This window comes from Musa acuminata, chromosome BXJ1-8 (assembly GCF_036884655.1).
Source record: "Musa acuminata AAA Group cultivar baxijiao chromosome BXJ1-8, Cavendish_Baxijiao_AAA, whole genome shotgun sequence".
Lineage (NCBI taxonomy): Eukaryota > Viridiplantae > Streptophyta > Magnoliopsida > Zingiberales > Musaceae > Musa > Musa acuminata.
This window is the reverse complement of record NC_088334.1, coordinates 14,682,913-14,701,891: the sequence shown is the minus strand read 5'-3', so window position 1 is coordinate 14,701,891 and position 18,979 is coordinate 14,682,913. Positions and strand designations below refer to the sequence as shown.

The 18,979-nt window shown below is 41.3% G+C and overlaps 1 protein-coding gene across 1 annotated transcript; it reads left to right on the top strand.

The window, feature by feature from the left end:
• The first annotated feature begins 903 nt into the window (after positions 1-903).
• On the top strand, positions 904-2,275 carry LOC135587632 (1-aminocyclopropane-1-carboxylate oxidase-like). Its single transcript, XM_065079252.1, has 3 exons — positions 904-1,088; positions 1,204-1,439; positions 1,641-2,275. The coding sequence occupies exons 1-3, from the start codon at positions 987-989 to the stop codon at positions 2,221-2,223; spliced, it is 921 nt and encodes a 306-aa protein (XP_064935324.1). The 5' UTR covers positions 904-986; the 3' UTR covers positions 2,224-2,275.
• Positions 2,276-18,979: the final 16,704 nt, after the last annotated feature.

The following is an 18,979-nucleotide window of genomic DNA, read 5'->3' as shown; positions in this document are numbered from 1 at the left end:
TTATATCAAAAAGTAAAATACATTAAAAACTCTATAGTAGAATGAATCAAATTAACCATTAGTTCTTGAAAATAAAAAAAAAATTCATATTAAATATATTAAATTTATTATATCCGATAAGACTACATAGAGTTCGTGTGTTATGTCATAAGAGGTATCGATTTAGAGTTATATAGTAAAATTATTTTGAGTATAAAAAGATTATATTATCTTATCTGTGTGCTTCATTCATCTCTTCTATCTATCCATTCAATATGATATATTGATATAAGACTTAATTGGAAAGTAACATGTTTTACTCGATTTTATTGAGCAGTTCATTCGGATTGGGAATTCTTCGTAAACGTTGCAAACGATGCAATCCAATAACAAAACCAGTACAAGCTGAGCCGGATATGGATCATTCTGGAAGCCTGCCATGATCGCCTCGTACATGCCGAAGCCACCTTATTAACGTGATGAACATTCTTCTGACCAAGTCAAGCAGCCCCACGTTGCAAATGATGCAATCCAATGACAAAACCAGCACAAGCTGAGCTGGATATTAATCATCCTGGAAGCCTGCCATGATCGTCTCGTACGTGCCGAAGCCACCTTATTAACGTGATGAACGTTCTGGCCATATCATCATTCTGTCCATTTATTTCACGAGTGAATCAAAGATGATTTGGATGGTTTGGCGTGTGGAAGTACTTGTGGTCTTTGTCTCTTTCTAATAAGTACTTGTGGTCTTTGCCAAGGAAAAGAAAGGTTGACAAACAAGTCTTTGTCTCTTTCTAATAACCAAGGAAAAGAAAGGTTGACCAACAACACTTGGCATACTTCCTCGTTTCTTCCTTTGATTTGTACGTAAGATCTGAAGTGAAGCTCAATCTTTGCACTATAAAAAGCCCCAAGTAGCTCCATTTCTTTTCATCGAACTCAAGAAGCAAAGTTCAACCAAAGCATCGCATCCGTCTTCTCAGAAAATAAATCTTTTGTTAGAAATGGCCATTCCAGTCATTGATTTCTCAAAGTTGAAGGGCAAGCAAAGAGCCGAAACTTTGGCACAGATTGCCAATGGATGTGAAGAATGGGGATTCTTTCAGGTCTGTTGTCATGGAGGATGTGCTTTCATGTTCCCGATCTTCTTCCTTTCTCCCGTCCATGGTTCTTCTGAACTTGATGCTGGTACTTATTCCAAGTAATCTAATGTGCTTGCAGCTGGTGAACCATGGGATTCCGGTGGAGCTTCTGGATCGCGTGAAGAAGGTATGCTCGGAGTGCTATCGGCTCAGAGCGAAGGGCTTCAAGGGATCCAAACCAGTGCAGCTGTTGAACAAACTGGTGGACAAAGAAGGGGAAGAGGCCGATGTTAAGCGCTTGGATAACGTGGACTGGGAGGATGTTTTCCTTCTCCAGGACGACAACGAATGGCCGTCCAACCCTCCGGAGTTCAGGTACTTCATTCACGAAGCTCCAATGCTGCTTGTTCCATTCCCTGTTCCACATAAACGAATGAACAACATTAGAAAGTCAATTATAATCACTGCTGAATAGCTAGCTGCCCCAGCGCAAGAATTGGATTGTTGATCTTTGATTTGCTACTCATAATATGATGGTTGTCGCCAAAGTTGTTGACGTTTGCTCTCTTCATGCAGCGAGATCATGAAGGAGTACAGGGAAGAGCTGAGGAAGCTGGCTGAGAAAGTGATGGAAGTAATGGATGAGAATATGGGGTTTGAGAATGGCTACATCAAGAAAGTATTTTCAGGAAACGGTGAGCACCAGCCCTTCTTCGGCACCAAGGTGAGCCACTATCCGCCATGCCCGCGCCTGGACCTCGTAAACGGCCTTCGCGCCCACACCGATGCTGGCGGTGTCATCCTCCTCTTCCAGGACGACCAAGTTGGTGGCCTCCAGATCCTAAAAGATGGGAAGTGGATCGATGTGCAGCCTGTGGCCAATGCCATCGTCATCAACACCGGAGACCAGATCGAAGTACTCAGCAACGGTCGCTACAAGAGCGTGTGGCACCGCGTGCTCACGACCAGCGATGGCAACCGCCGCTCCATTGCTTCGTTCTACAACCCCTCCTTGAAGGCCACCATCACTCCGGGAATCAGCAACGACGACGCTCCAGCTTTGTACCCCAAGTTTGTTTTCGGGGATTACATGGAGGTGTACGTGAAGCAGAAGTTCACGGCCAAAGAGCCCAGGTTTGATGCAGTGAGAGCTATGTAAGGATAAGTTAATGATTATCGAAGTTATGTTCTGAGAATATTCTTTTGTATCAGATTTGTTTGTACCATAATAATTGTTTGCTATGACAAGTAATTTATATAAAACCAGCAGCCCAACCTATTTTTTGAAACCTCACGAGATGGCAACTATCATGGAGAAAGGCCAATTAGTTCTCCAATTACGAGGGGTTTTGATGAGTGGCGTGACACTTCACAAATCATGTTTGGAAAAATTAAAAATCACACACGTTTCTTGGTATAGCCATTTTCAAAATAAATAGAAATAAAAACACATTCTTATAAATATATAGTTTGATGTAGATATTTGTCATATCTTTATTTAGAAATTTTGCCACGTTTATTGTGTCAAACTTCATTCTCAACTATATTTTCAGTCTCTTGACAAAAGTTTTTCAATCATTTTGATTATTTTGGGATTCATAAGTAAGAACAAGAGAAAAACATAAAAATAAGATAGGGAGACATACTAATTTTATAGTGGTTCAATATTTTTGATCTACCATCCATTCTTATTTTATCTATCTACGAGGCCATTGACGTTCACCGGTATTTTTTTCTCCAAAGTTTGAAGATCAACAATCCTCTGCACCCTCTAGTCATCCAACTAAGGCCCAAAAAGTAGATAAAAATCAAACCTCTAATAGAGAATTGGAAAACATTGCAAGCACAATGGATGCTCTCACCAGCCAAACATGAAGACGATATTTATAGGCCCTAAAACCTTAAAAATATAGAGTAAATTAAGAAAAAATACTAAAAAATAAAGATACATTAGTGATATGATTATTGGATGTTAGCATATCATTTGGTGACTCATATGATACTAACACCTAAGCTAGGTAATATTACTTGACCTAGGTAGTATAATCTTTGGGCTATGCTACTAAGCCCAATGATGGCCTAGTAAAGACGTAGGTACAATCATTTACTATTCACTTTTAACCTTTAATTGTTTTTGTTGGAATTAGCTCATTTTTAAAATTAATTTCGACCAAGACTGACATAAGAGTTCTCTGTGTATTATTAAATCTTTCATCATATAATTGGTGGATCTTCTATCATATTTTTGAAGTCAATGTCTCATCCATATCAATTATGCACAAAATACTCCTATTACAATATATTCAACTTTAGCTACGGATAATGCCACAAAATTTTACTTCTTACGCTATCATAAAACATATGCAATGTCCAAGAAGTATTTTTCTTGTAAAGTTAGTATCTATATACGGAAAAAATTAAAAATTTTAAATTTGGGATATCATAGTCCTTTGTCAAGATGATATACCTTCTAAATACCCTTATTTTTTCTATTGATTTCAAGTAAGACAATTTAAGATTTTATTGAAATCTAATACAAAGATATAATTACATGTTCAATGGCAGTGAGTTGAATTAGTGCTATAGCAAATTTTAATAGATTTTGAATTTCAATTGATAAATCCATACTAGAAATATGATTAACCAAAAATGCAAGTAAGAGTTGTAAGTAATGCAAATAAGTAATCAATAACAAATCAAAAGTAAGAGAAGGAAAACAAATCAATTTATAGTGGTTCAAAATTTTTTGACTAACAACCACTCTTGATTCCTCTTCCTTCGAGGCCATCGGCTTTCACTATCAATATTTTTTCTAATGGATGAAGATCAACTATCCTTTTTATAGCTTTTCTCCTTTTAACAAGCTTAGGAGAGAACCTTCATACTATTGGAAAATCATGGGTTGGCATCTCATGCCCAACTAAAAATAAAAACAAAACAAAATTTCACAAAATTAAGTACTTGGTCATTGTACGACGATTGGTGTATGAGAAAATTGTAAAACCGAAAAATCGCATATATCATGTTAGAAGTGTTACTTAGGGAGATCGTATATCCCCGAAATTTCTAAATTCAATAAAGTGAATGAAGGAGAACTCACGTACTCCACTCTAGTGGTGATCCATACAACAAATGCAGCGACGATGCTCCTTAGATCGTTGTTGGATCTCCTTCTCCACGTGCATCGCAAGGCTACTAGAGCCAAGGAGGAGGAGAAGAGGGCTAAAGAGAATAGGAGGGGCGACCACCAACAGTTCCAGCCTATGAACCATGAGGTTCCTCCTATTTATAGTGGTGCAAGTAGCTTAATCCTTAATGGATCCTATCCTCATTAGATCTCAATTCAATTGGATCTCTATCCAATTTTGTAATTAGATCTTCTCCATAGGATCTAAACTAAGGGCTCTATGAATATCTTATATCCATACTTCTACTCGTCGTAACATTCATCATATATATGTGACTCTCTAGGCCCGATACCGAGCTGGCCATGAGTCGATCCGATCAGAACTTCTTCTGATATAGTAAATTATTATCTCTATAATAATTCATCGATTCATCGACTATGGTTATACTAGATCACTACGTCATAGTCCCCAAATGGTATAGGGGAATCTAATATGGTAAACTTATCTATCCACAGTTACCATGTGTCTATAGTCCCTCATCCAACTCATTCTCTCTCAATCTGAACGACTATGGCTAGAGATTTTGTTTGAGCAAGCACACATGAGATATTTCTCTCGTGATACCAAGAGTGGATGATCCTCTATTGATACTCAATTGCCTTCGTAAGGTTGGCTATCATTCCCTAGAATTGGTTATACCATATCTGAAACTTTCAAACTTATAAATATGACGTCAAAGAATGAAGTGCTCATACAAAATATCTTTAGTGTCTTAAGTCTAAGGACTAGACATACAACTGGGACTACAGAATCATTGTCTGACATTAGATATCATTAACCATCAAGCATTCAGTAAGCGAATCCATCATATGGATGAATATACAATGCACCGGTCTATTTGGTTCTCTCGATGTCATTCTCGAGTAACCTTTGATCGGGATGATCTAGGATTTGTGTTTAAAGGTGAATCAGTCTAATTATCATGATCTCATCATAATCCGATTCCCATTGCATAGATCCAAGGATATCACAATATACATCTAGATAATATGTGATAAAATATTAGTAATAATAAGCAAAGAGATCGTCGCAATGTGTCACAGGTGCCATCACTTACGTGATTGGCTTGAAGGGCACTTATAACTAACTATCTCTCACTTGACCTAAAGCCAATCACATATGTGTCTGATCCCCATCAGACCTTTGTGATGCTCAAATATAATCTAAGACAATGGCTTCGTTAGTGGATCTGCAATGTTATCTTTAGAAGAAACTCTTTCCATTGGTATATCTTCATAGGCCACAATCTCTCTAATAGGCTAGAACCTCCTCAAAATACTTTTGATGAGACCTGGGTTCCTTTGCTTGAGAGATCGCCCCATTATTATCATAATATATAGGAATCAGTTCTATGCTACTCAATACGACTCTCAAATCTTTGATGAACTTCTTTATCCAGACCTCTCTTTTGTTGCTTTTGTCATAGTAATATATTCTGCCTTCATGGTCAAGTCATCAGTAGTATCTTGCTTGGAACTATTCCAGCTCCCCATTCAAGGTGAACATATACTATCAGAAAGTAAAATTCCATGTCTCATTAATCTAAGACCTCTCTTGAAATATTTCATATCAAACCTTTTGATAATGATGTCTATGTACCTGGATTGAGATAAGCTAAGCATCCTCTTAAATCTATCTCTATAGATCCAAATCCCTAAAATATAGGATGCTTCGCCTTAAGTCTTCCATGGAGAAGTGTCTAGATAGCCAAGCCTTTAATGTTGAGAGTATTCCCAATGATTATGATGTCATTCACAGATAACACCAAGAAGGTGATAGCGCTCCCACTTACCTTTTTATACACGTAAGGCTCATCTTCATTTTTAACGAAGTCATAAGATCTGATCGCCTCATCAAATCTTATGTTCCAACTTCGGGAAGCCTGCTTTAGTTTATAAATGGACTTAAGTAACATGCATACCTTATCTGGATACTACTTGGACACGAATCCCTCAGGTTGCATTTGCTAGTCATAGGTGCCCTACAAGCTAATCACTTGAGTGATGACCGGTGTGACTTGACACGTAGTCTTTTTGCTTATTATTATTTGACATTTTATTACTTTATATTGCTTGTTGCTTTAAATATTATAATGTCTATGGATTTGTGCAATGGGAATCGGATCGTGATGAGATCACGATAATGAGACTGATTCGCCTTTAAACACAGATCCAAAATAATCCCGGTCATAGGTTACTCGAGAGAGACATCGAGATAACCGGACAGACTGGTGTGCTGTATACCCATCCATATGATGGATGCAACTAGTCTCATAACTGCTCATGTGGGGACACTAGAGATATAGTATAGGTGCTCATTAAAGAATGAGTTTACTAATTGAGCCGCTTACGAAATGCTAGATGGTTGATGATGCCTTATTATTAGACATCGATTCCATAGTCCTAGTGGTGTATCTGGTCCTTAGACTTGAGATACCAAGGATGTCCTGTATGAATACTTCAATCTTTGATATTGGACTTATAGGTCTGGAGGTTCCAGATCTAGCACAGCCGGTTATCAGGAGTGGTAGCCAACCTTACGAGGACTATTGAGTATTGATAGAGGATCATCCACTCTAGGTGTCATGAGAGGAATATCCTATGTGTACTTGCTCAGGCAAATCCCTAGCTAGGGTCATTCGGATTGAGAGAGAAACAGTTCTCCAAGAGAATCCGATTAGAGCGAGACTCGAGTGGAAACCATATGTGTTTGATAGCACCATGCCCGGTATATAGTCACTGGGATATTAGATGGATAAGGGACTATAGGTATACAGTAACGAAGGACAGACAAATCCAATGGATTGGATTCTCCAATTTCGTCTGGGGACTCCAACGTAGTGGCCTAGTATGTCGATAGTCGATGAGTCAAGTGAATTATTATGAAGATAATAATTCACTATCCCAAAAGGAGTTCTGACAGGTAAGACTCATAACCAGCTCGATATTGGGCCTAAAGGGTACATATATGGTAGGCGTTGCGATGGGTAAAGGTTCGAATATGAGATATCCGCCGGAGCCCCTATCTTATTTGATATCCAATAAGCTCATGAATTATTGGATCCTATGAATGAGATACAATAAGAGTCAATGAGAGATTATTGGATAGAGATCCACTAATCTAAGAGGCTTAGGCAGTTGGATGAAGATTCAATACCCAATAATACAGGATCCATTATGGTTAAATTTATAGAGGACCTCTATAAATAGGAGGGAACCAATGGTTCAAAGGCTAGAGCTTCTTTGGGTTACCTCTCCTATTCTCCTCCCCCTCTCCTTCTTAGATAGCAAGCTTAAAGTTTTGAGGAGCATCGTCACAGCCTTACTATGTGGATCACAACTAGAGAGGAGGTAGCTATGAGACCAACTACATCCATCATATGGACAGGTATATAGTAAACCAGTCTATCCGATTATCTCGATGTCCCTCTCAAGTAACCTATAACCGGGATTATTTATGATATATGTTTAAAGGCGAATTAGTCTCATTATCGTGATCTCATCACGATCCAATTTCTATTGTACAAATCCAAGGACATCACAATATATAAATGCATATATGCAATAGTCAATATAAAGTGATAAATGTCAAAATATAATAAGTAAAAAGATTATGTGTCAAGTCACACATGCCATTACTCACGTGATTAGCTTGTTGGGCACCTATGACTAGCAAGGAAGACGCTTGACTTCCTTCACCCTCTCCTAGAAATCTGTATCAATTCAGGGATATACGATCTCCCTAGTTAACACCCTCTCTTAGAACACATCTTTGAGAAATTGAGGATTTTGTTTTTAATATTCTTCCGCTGCGCATGTGATATTGCCCTTAGATTTTCTTACAGTGATATCAGAGCTAGGTTGTTCATGCGAAAGATTGGTTTTGAACTACGTGTGTTATGTTTTGGAAAAGCTTTTGATGTAAAAATTGTTGATGCAAAAACGAGAAAGAGAAATAACTATTGTTGCCCTTACTACCCTCGTAGATGGTAGTTTGCTACCTTCTGCATGTGTACAGCCTCCTACAGCGACAGCCATAAGGGCGGCAACTGCAAGAAGGTAGCACAGCGCCAACGCACTAGTAGGATGTGCGCCTGCAGCAACTGACCGGCGGGGGGCTAGCAGCCCACGGGTGCCCCGCCCGCGGGCGCAGCCTGCGGGCATAGGGCCCGCAGGCGACCTGCCCGTACAGGTGAGCTGTGTGCGGGAAGCCTGCTTGCAAGGGCGGCACCTGTAGGTGACACAGCGCCCGCAAGCGCGGCACTCGCAAGTGCGACGCTTGCGGGCACTACACCCGTGTGTCATGGACATAACTGGTTTTGCCTAGGTCGCGCGGTACCCTTGCATGTTCATTCACAAAGGTCAACCTCCCTAAAGCCTCCCATGGTCCCTTAGGACCCACAAAAGAGAAGACGGGTTAGAAAAAACTCCTCACTCGGGATCCACAAGCAAACATTTCCGAAAACACTTCATAGACAATGCAAATTACAAACAAACTTTACAAGCTCTGAACAATTGCACAACAAAGAGTCAAAATGGTCCACTACAGATAAAAAATCTCTCATAAGTGTCCACATGATACAACCTTTATTTACAAGCCTAAAGCAGCCACCAAACCCAACTAAAATGAGACTATTAAGCCTTTGGCCATCCCTTTACATGCTGTGCAAAGCATGAACATACCAAAAGATACAGACATACATAAGAATTACATCAAACATCCTGTTTAGAAGTTTGTCTGTGACATTCTCCCCTACTTATTTCATCGACGTCCTCGTCGAAGCCTTTGCCGATACTGCAACTCCTCGCCTTTGCTGAGTCTTCAATCTTCTGCTCCAACTGCAATGTGCCTCTTGGCTCCTAGCCGCTCTCCATTGCTGTTTTGGAGTAGTCGAACCTTTGATCCGCCATGCTGCTTCAACTCGCCAATGACTCTGACTCTAGTATGGGGTTGGCTGAGTTATGTTGATCTCTGTTGGTTCCTGCGGATCCTCCAGATGAAGGAAAAGACCATCCTTACTATGTGCTAGTCTCTCAAATATCACATGCTACTTGAACTGGGTAGATCCTTGTTGGAGTTTTAACGAGCATCGCCTCGTAAACTTTCGAAGTTTTGGGTTATTCCTCCACAAATTGTCCATCGACTCTTCTTTTATTTAGTTGTTATTTCCAAGTAAATTCGCATCACTTCCACTTTTGATTAGCATTATATTGGGAAATGAAGCAGGTAGTCTACTCTCAATAGAATTGATCGCCATTAGTGAGGATTTGACAACTATTGTCTTCTATTATCTTCGAAGGGTCTTTGAACCTGTGTAGAGCTCCTCTACTGGATAGATAAAAGAATTGGGGTACTCGGTTTCACTCATTCTCTTAAGAGTTGTGAAGGCAATGGTTACTTGACTTCGCCCACCTCCTCGAGGTTGTACTCCATGCATCGAGCTAGTTACTAGCATTCGCCTGCTCTTTGCTCACACTTCTGAAGCACTTAAAGTGTTTGCACTCCTTGCGTTGAGTTAGCTAATATGATTCACCTTCTTAATGCCATCGAACTTCTGGAATGCAGGAAGTTTTCACCCCAACTTGGAGTAAGTCTTTAATAGTTTTGGTTGCCTCTGAGATTGTATCATCTTCTTCATCAACCCGGCCGTCTACTCCACTGAGTAGCAAAGGTATAGCACCATGTACTGCCTGCTTCGTTCCTTGGCCGTGCACTCTTGCATGACTATATATATATATATATATATATATATATATATATATATATATATATATATATATATATATATATATATATATATATATGCACATATGCAATAGTTATAAAGTGATATACGCTAAAATATAATAAGCAAAAAGATTCTGTATCAAGTCACATGTGCCATCACTCACGTGATTGGCTTACTGGGCACCTATGACTAGCAGGAGCGCTATCACCTTTTTGGTGTTATCTGTGAATGACATCATAATCATTGGGAATACTCTCAATATTAAAGGCTTGGCTATCTAGACATTTCTTCATGGAAAACTTAAGGCGAAGCATTCTATATTTTAGGGATTTGGATCTATAGAGATAGATTTAAGAGGATGCTTAGCTTATCTCAATCCAGGTACATAGACATCATTATCAAAAGATTTGATATTAAATATTTCAAGAGAGGTCTTATATTAATGAGATATTAAATACTACTACTGACTTTACCATGAAGGCAGAATATATTACTATGACAAAAGCAACAAAAGAGGGGGTCTGGATAAAGATATTCATTAAATATTTGAGAGTCGTATTGAGTAGCATAGAACTGATTCCTTTATATTATGATAATTATGGGGCGATCTCTCAAGCAAAGGAACCCAGGTCTCATCAAAAGCATTTTGAGGAGGTTCTAGCTTACTAGAAAGATTGTGGCCCATGAAGGTATAACAATGGAAAGAGTTTCTTCTAAAAATAACATTGTTGATCCGCTATCGAAGCCATTATCTTAGATTATTTTTTAGCATCACAAAGGTCTGATGAGGATCAGACACATATGTGATTGGCTTTAGGTCAAGTGAGAGATAGTTATAGATGCCCTACAAGCCAATCACGTAAGTGATGGCACTTGTGACACGTTGCGACGATCTCTTTGCTTATTATTACTGATATTTTATCACATATTATATATATATATATATATATATATATATATATATATATATATATATATATATATATATATATATATATATATATATATATATATATATATTGTGATGTCTGTGGATTTGTGCAATGGGACTCGGATCGTGATGAGATCACGATAATGAGATCGATTCACTTTTAAACATATATTCTAAATAATCTCGGTCATAGGTTACTCGAGAGGGACATCGTGATAACCGGATAGACTGGTGTGCTGTATACCCGTCCATATGATGGATGCAGCTGGTCTCATAGTTGCTCGTGTAGGGAAACTAGGGATACAGTACAGGTGCTAATTGGAGAATGAGTTCATTGATTGATCCGCTTACGGAATGCTGGATGGTTGATGATGCCTTATTGTTAGACAGCGATTCCGTAGTCCTAGTGGTGTATCTGGTCCTTAGACTTGAGACACCAAGGATGTCCTGTATGAGTGCTCCACTCTTTGATACCAGACTTATAGGTTTGGCTGTCCCAGATCTAGTACAGCTGGTCATTGGAGTGGTAGTCGACCTTACGAGGGCTATTGAGTGTCGATAGAGGATCATCCACTCTCGGCATCATGAGAGGAATATCCCATATGTTCTTGCTCAGACAAATCCTTGGCCAGGGTCATTCTGGTTGAGAGAGAAAGAGTTCTTCGGGAGAATCCGATTAGAGCGAGACTCGAGTAGAAACCGTATGGGTCTGACAACACCATGCTCGATATACGATCTCTGGGATATTAGATGGATGAGGGATTATAGGTACATGGTAACTGAGGATAGACATGTCCAATGGATTGGATTCCCCTATATCGTCTGGGGACTACGGCGTAGTGGCCTAGTACGTCCGTAGTCGATGAGTCAAGTGAATTATTACAGAGATAATAATTTACTAAGTTAGAAGGAGTTCTTACGGGTATGACTCACGGCCAGCTCGATATTAGGCCGAGAGGGTCACACACATATGGTAGGCATTGCGATGAGTAGAGGTTAGGATATGAGATATCCGACGGAGCCCTTGTCTTATTGGATGCAGATCCAATACCCACTAGGGGAGGACCCATTAGGGTTTGATAGGAGATCTCTATAAATAGGAGGGATTCAGAGCCTCATAAGCTAGAGCCTTTGCTTGCCTTTCCTATTCTCCTCTCCATCTCAGAGCAGGCCTGGAGTTTTGAGGAGCGTTGTCGCAACCCTACTGTGTGGATCACCGCTAGAGAGGAGGCGCTTGACCTCCTTCACCCTCTCCTAAGGATCTGCAAGGAAACAGGGATATACGATCTCCCTAGGTAACACAACCTACACTATACGCAGTTTTTAAGTTTCGCGGATTTTGTGCACCAATCATCGCACGACGACGAACATCTCTTTGGGAATCGGGGATTTTGTTTTCTTGTTCTTCCGCTGCGCATGTGATGTCGCCCCCATGATTTCCCAACAATGGTATCAGAGCCAGGTTGTTCGTGCGAATGATTGATTTTGAACTGCGTGTGTTGTGTTTAGGAAAAACTTTTGAAGTTAAAATCGTTGACGCAATAGCGAGAGAAAGGATAGCAACAGTTGCTGCCCTCGATCTGCGTGCGTGCAACGCAGCCGAAGGTAGGCAGCACAGGGGCTACGTCTGCAGCAGCCGGCCGGCGGCCTGCTTGCAGCACGCTTGCGTCCGGCGGAGCTGGCAGCCCGTGGGCAGAGGAGCCTGCGGCCGCTTCTCCCGCGGGGTGAGGCGCCGCAGCTCCCGCAGGCGAAAAACCCCCCCACAGGGGCGGCCGCCCGGCGAGACAGCACCGCCTGCGGGCGGTGCCCCGCGGGAAGAACCGCCCGCGGAGGCGGCGGCGCCCGCAAGGGCGCCAACCTGCAGGGGCAGCACCGCCTGCGGGCGTTGCCCTGCCGGCAGAACTGCCCGCGGAGGCGGCGACACCCGCGGGGGCGCCCACCTGCAGCGGCAGCGCCGCCAGCGGGCGTGCCGCCCGCAGGGGAGGGCAGCGCCCCGCCCCTCGCCGCACAGGCCGCCGCCAGCAGGGTGGCGGCGGCGGCGGTAGCAGCAAAGGGTAGTAGGGCATTAGGGTTTTCTGGGCAAAAGACAGTTTTGCCCCTCGGAATTTAAGAAATTCCAGTTTCTGTCTTTTGTCCAAATTACAAAAATACCCCTATAAATTCAGAAATTCCCTATATGTCCCTGATTTCATAAAATATTAATTAATTAAAAGGTTTAGTTGATTATTATTTTTATTATTATCTAGTAGTCATACATGATGATGATTATTAATACATGTGATGCATGATGTGTGGACGGATGATCGTAGACTGTGTGATGTGTGTACTTGTGATTATTATTATTGAGATCTGCGAGCCTCTATTATATTTCTTGTTTATTGTCGGGCCTGCGTGCCTATGATTAAGTTGTAATCACATGAGGAGGCGCAGCGGGAGTGTAGATGCGATAGCGGGACCCACGAGACGGACGATCGTGATGCATGAAGATGCATCAAGATGTCGACGGAACCGACGAGGACGAGATGGACGATCACAGGGCATGGAGATGCACCGTTGCACACATAGATCTTGATGTGAGTGATTAGGCCTACTAGCTCGGGTCTAATCATATTAGGTTGTGGTCCATGATCATTTGGTGTGATTGCTTATACACATACTAGATATGTATATATATTTGCATGCGATGTAGATTTATATTAAATATGTATATGTGTGACATATCATATTTTAAGTCCAAATCATAGAAACATCTCTCGATAATATTAAGTCGGTAAACGTGAGGCAATTAGATTGACCCACGTGGCCTTCCATCGTTATAAGTAAGAACCGATTCCCAATGTAGGTTGAGTTGGTCGAGTCCCTCGAGACTCACCTATATCGCGATTCAGTATCTTGCTTACGACATAGAGATGTCATCGGTGACCTGAGGGCATGGTATACTTGGTCGAGTCCCTCGAGGGTATATCATCAAATCAGACTCATCTTGTAACGAAGGTGTTGACTTAACCAAGCATCATTGTTGGTCGAGTCCCTCGAGACCATGGAGATTCGGAGGCCGAACAGGACGGGAATCACAAGGAGTTGTGATCGGCAAGAGTTGCCTATCTTTTATGCTTAGTGTGATTGGTCGAGTCCCTCGAGGTTACACTAAGACGCTGATTGGATCCTGATCCCCACTAGAAGTCTGCCGGAGACTTCCGTTTCGCGTGACTCGTTAGTAAAATAGTGGGAGCATATTAAAATAGAAGTTCATATCTTGATAGTTTATTTCTCACAAAATCTGCATGTTATTCATCTCTGCTGCATCTTTATTTTCAGAAAATGTCGCTTTCAAATCCCTTACGTGGCATACTTGATGTCAACGGCCTCACTGGTCCAAATTATACGGATTGACTCTGTAACTTGAGAATTGTTCTCACAGCGGAGAAAATCATGTACGTCCTTGATACAGTGATGCCTACGCCTGAAGAAGGGGCAAGCAAGGATGAGATCGCTCGCTACGTGAAGTACATTGATGACTCCACTCTTGCTCAGTGCTATATGTTGGGCTCTATGACTCCTGAGTTACAGAGACAACATGAAAAGATGGATGCCAGATCCATTCTCCTACATGTCCGCAAATTGTTTGAGGAACAGGGAATGACTCAGCGATATGAGATATCCAAGAGCCTCTTCCGCTCTAGGATGACTAAGGGGACACCGGTTCAGAACCATGTCCTAAAGATGGTTGAGTGGATAGAGAAACTCACAGGTCTAGGAATGGTCCTAGAGGATAACTTGTGTGTGGACATTGTGCTTCAGTCCCTACCAGATTCCTTTTCACAATTCATAATGAATTTTAATATGAAAAAGCTTGAGGTGACTCTCCTAGAGCTCCTCAATATGTTGAGGGAGGTAGAGAGTACTATTAAGAAAGAGAAGCCAGTTCTCTACACTAGTGAGACCAAAAAGAAAAGGAAAGCAGAAAGGTCCCTTAAGAAGGGAAAGGGCAAGGGCAAACCAGGTAAAGCAAAGGTTGCTAAGAAAGACCCAGCAAAGGACAAAGGCCAGTGCTTCCACTATGGTAAAGATGGGCACTGGAAGAGAAACTGCAAAGAATACTTTTTAGAAAAGGCAAAATAGAATTTTGGAGAAGCTTCAAGTACATTCATGATCAATCTCCAATTATCAGATTTTTGTGATAGTGCATTGGTATTAGATACCAGTATTGCTTATCACATCTACAATTTATTGTAAATTCTAGCAATGCCGAGGGGAGATTGACGAGGGGAATATTGTATAAAGGTTTGTTTATGCAAGACACTACTCCATATATCATGAATGTAAGTGTCTAAGAGGAAACGAGATGAGGTGAACAGTGAATACCTATGGCATTGTAGGCTAGGTCACATTCATGAAAGAAGGATTTAAAAGTTACTAAATGATTGATATCTAGATCCATTCGACTACGTGTCATATGCAACTTGTGAGCCTTGCATTCGTGGAGAACTGACCAACTCTCCATTTAGTGGAACTGGAGAGAGAGCCACTGAGCTGTTGGAACTCATACATAGTGATGTATGTGGACCCATGTCAACTCATGCCATTGGTGGTTACTCCTACTTCATTACATTTACTGATGATTTCTCAAGGTATGGATATGTGTACTTAATGAAGTACAAGTCCGAGGCCTTTGAGAAATTCAGAGAGTATAAGAATGAGGTGGAGAACCAGACTGGAAAGAGTATCAAAACTTTTCGATCAGATCGAGGAGGTGAGTACTTAAGTACAGAGTTTACTCAGTTCCTCAAGGATCATGGGATATTATCCCAATGGACACCTCCTTATACACCTCAGCTCAATGGTGTCTCTAGAAGGAGGAATCGTACGCTATTAGACATGGTACGGTCCATGATGAGTTTCGCTGACCTACCCATCTTATTCTAGGGATATGCCATAGAGACCGCAGCTTACCTTCTGAATAGAGTTCCAACTAAGTCGGTAGTGTCTACACCATATGAGATATGAAAAGGGAAGAAGCCTGATCTTAAGGTTGTTAAGATTTGAGGCTGTCCTACCCATGTTAAAAGACACAACCCCGATAAGTTAGAATCAAGGACAGAACGATGCAAATTTGTGGGATACCCCAAGGAAACTTGTGGGTATTATTTCTATCATCTCGAGGACCAAAAGGTTTTTATAGCTAAGAGAGCAGTGTTCTTTGAGAATGAACACATTCTTGGCGGAGATAGTGGGAGAATGATAGAGTTGAGCGAGGTTGGAGAACCAAGCTCAAGCACCACTCTACAGCTCGAGTCTGTTTAGGTACCTAATACACAAGTTTCAACTTTACGCAGGACTGATAGAGTATCCCATCCTCTTGAGAGATATGTGGGATATATTAGAGGAGAGGATGTTGAGGATATTGATCCTCAGACCTACGAGAAGGCTATTATGAGTATAGACTCCGTGAAGTGGCAAGAAGTCATGAATTCTGAGATGGATTCTATGTACTCAAATAAGGTTTGGAACCTAGTTGATGCACCCGAAGATATTGTACCCATCGGTTGCAAGTGGATCTTTAAGAAAAAGATCGGAGTAGATGGAAAGATAGAGACCTATAAAGCAAGGCTAGTGGCTAAGGGGTATCGTCAAAGGTAAGGTGTTGACTACAACAAAACCTTCTCACCCGTAGCAATGCTAAAATCCATTAGAATTCTATTGGCTATTGCAGCACACTATGATTATGAGATCTGGCAGATGGATGTGAAAACTACATTCCTCAATGGGAACCTTGAGGAGGAGGTGTATATGATGTAACCTGAGGGACTCGTGTCCAAGAACTGCCTAGATAAGGTGTGTAGGTTGCTTAGATCCATTTATGAACTAAAGCAAGCTTCCCGAAGTTGGAACATAAGATGTGATGAGGCAATCAGATCTTATGATTTCGTTAAGAACGAAGATGAGCCTTGTGTGTATAGAAAGGTAAGTGGAAGCGCTATCACCTTTTTTGTGTTATATGTGGATGACATCCTCATCATTGGGAACGACGTAGGAATGCTATCCACAGTAAAGGCTTGGTTATCTAGACACTTCTCAATGAAGGACTTAGGGGAAGCATCCTATATCTTGGGGATTAGAATCTATAGAGATAGATCCAAGAGGATGCTTGGCTTATCCCAGTCCAGGTACATAGAAACCATTGTCAAAAGGTTTAGCATAAAAAATTCCAAGAGAGGTCTCATACCGATGAGACATGGGATCGCTTTCTACGAGTATGTCCCCAAAGACTCCAGAAGAAAGGGCGAATATAAATATGATACCTTATGCCTCAGCAATAGGGTCTATCATGTATGTCATGCTATGTACTAGGCCTGATATAGCGTATGCTTTGAGTGTCACGAGCAGGTATCAGGCGGATCCAAGCTTGGAGCACTAGAAAGCAGTAAAGTGTATCCTTAAGTACTTAAGAAGGACTAAGGATCTTTTACTATGGAGGTAATAGCCTTAAGGTTGAAGGCTACACAGACTCAAGTTTTCATTCTGATATCGGTGATAGCAAGTCGAATTCAGGGTATGTGTACACCTTGAATGGAGGAGCAGTGTGCTGGAAGAGTTCCAAGCAAGATACTACTGTTGACTCGACCACAGAGGCGGAGTATATTGCTACATCAGATGCAGCAAAGGAGGGAGTCTGGGTGAAGAAGTTCATTATAGATTTGGGAGTCGTACCGGGTAGCGAGGAGTCGATCTCCTTATATTGCGACAACAACGGGGCGATTACTCGAGGAGATGTAGTAGTGGAAAGAGTTCCATCCGAAGATAACATTGCAGATCCACTAACAAAGCCATTGTCTCATTTTGTCTTTGAGCGTCACAGGGGTCTGATGGGGATCAGACACATAGGTGATTGGCTTTAGGTCAAGTGGGAGATTGCTAGTCATAGGTGCCCAACAAGCCAATCACGTGAGTGATGGCATGTGTGACTTGATACATAATCTTTTTGCTTATTATATTTTGGCGTATATAACTTTATAACTATTAGATATGTGCATATATATATTGTGATGTCCTTGGATTTGTGCAATGGGAATCAGATCGTGATGAGATCACGATAATGAGATCGATTCATCTTTAAACACATATCCTAAATAATCCTGGTCAAAGGTTACTCGAGAGGGATATCGTGATAACCGGATAGACTATAGTGCTGTATACCCATCCATATGATGGATGCAGCTGGTCTCATAGCTGCTCGTGTAGGGAAACTAGGGATACAGTATAGGTGCTCATTAGAGAATGAGTTCACTGATTGATCCGCATACGGAATGTTGGATGGTTGATGATGCTTTATTGTCAGACAGCGATTCCGTAGTCCTAGTGGTGTATCTAGTCCTTAGACTTGAGACACCAAGGATGTCCTATATGAGTGCTCCACTCTTTGATACCAGACTTATAGGTTTGGATGTCCCAGATCTAGTACAACTGGTCATTGGGAGTGGTAGTCGACCTTACGAGGGCTATTGAGTGTCGATAGAGGATCATCCACTCTCGACGTCATGAGAGGAATATCACATGTGTTCTTGCTCAGACAAATCCCTGGCTAGGGTCATTCGGGTTGAGAGAGAAAGAGTTCTCCGAGAGAATCCGATTAGAGTGAGACTCGAGTAAAAACCATATGGGTCTGATAACACCATGCTCGGTATACGGTCTTTGGGATATTAGATGGATGAGGGATTATAGGTACACGGTAACTGAGGACAGACAGGTCCAATGGATTGGATTCCCCTGTATAGTTTGGGGACTACGGCGTAGTGGCCTAGTACGTCCTGCTAGTCATAGGTGCCCAGCAAGCAAATCACGTGAGTGATGGCACGTGTGACTTGATACAGAATCTTTTTGCTTATTATATTTTGGCGTATATCACTTTATAACTATTGTATAAATGCATATATATATTGTGATGTCCTTGGATTTGTGCAATGGGAATTGGATCGTGATGAGATCACGATAATGAGATCGATTCACCTTTAAACACATATCCTAAATAATCCCGGTCATAGGTTACTCGAGAGGGACATCGTGATAA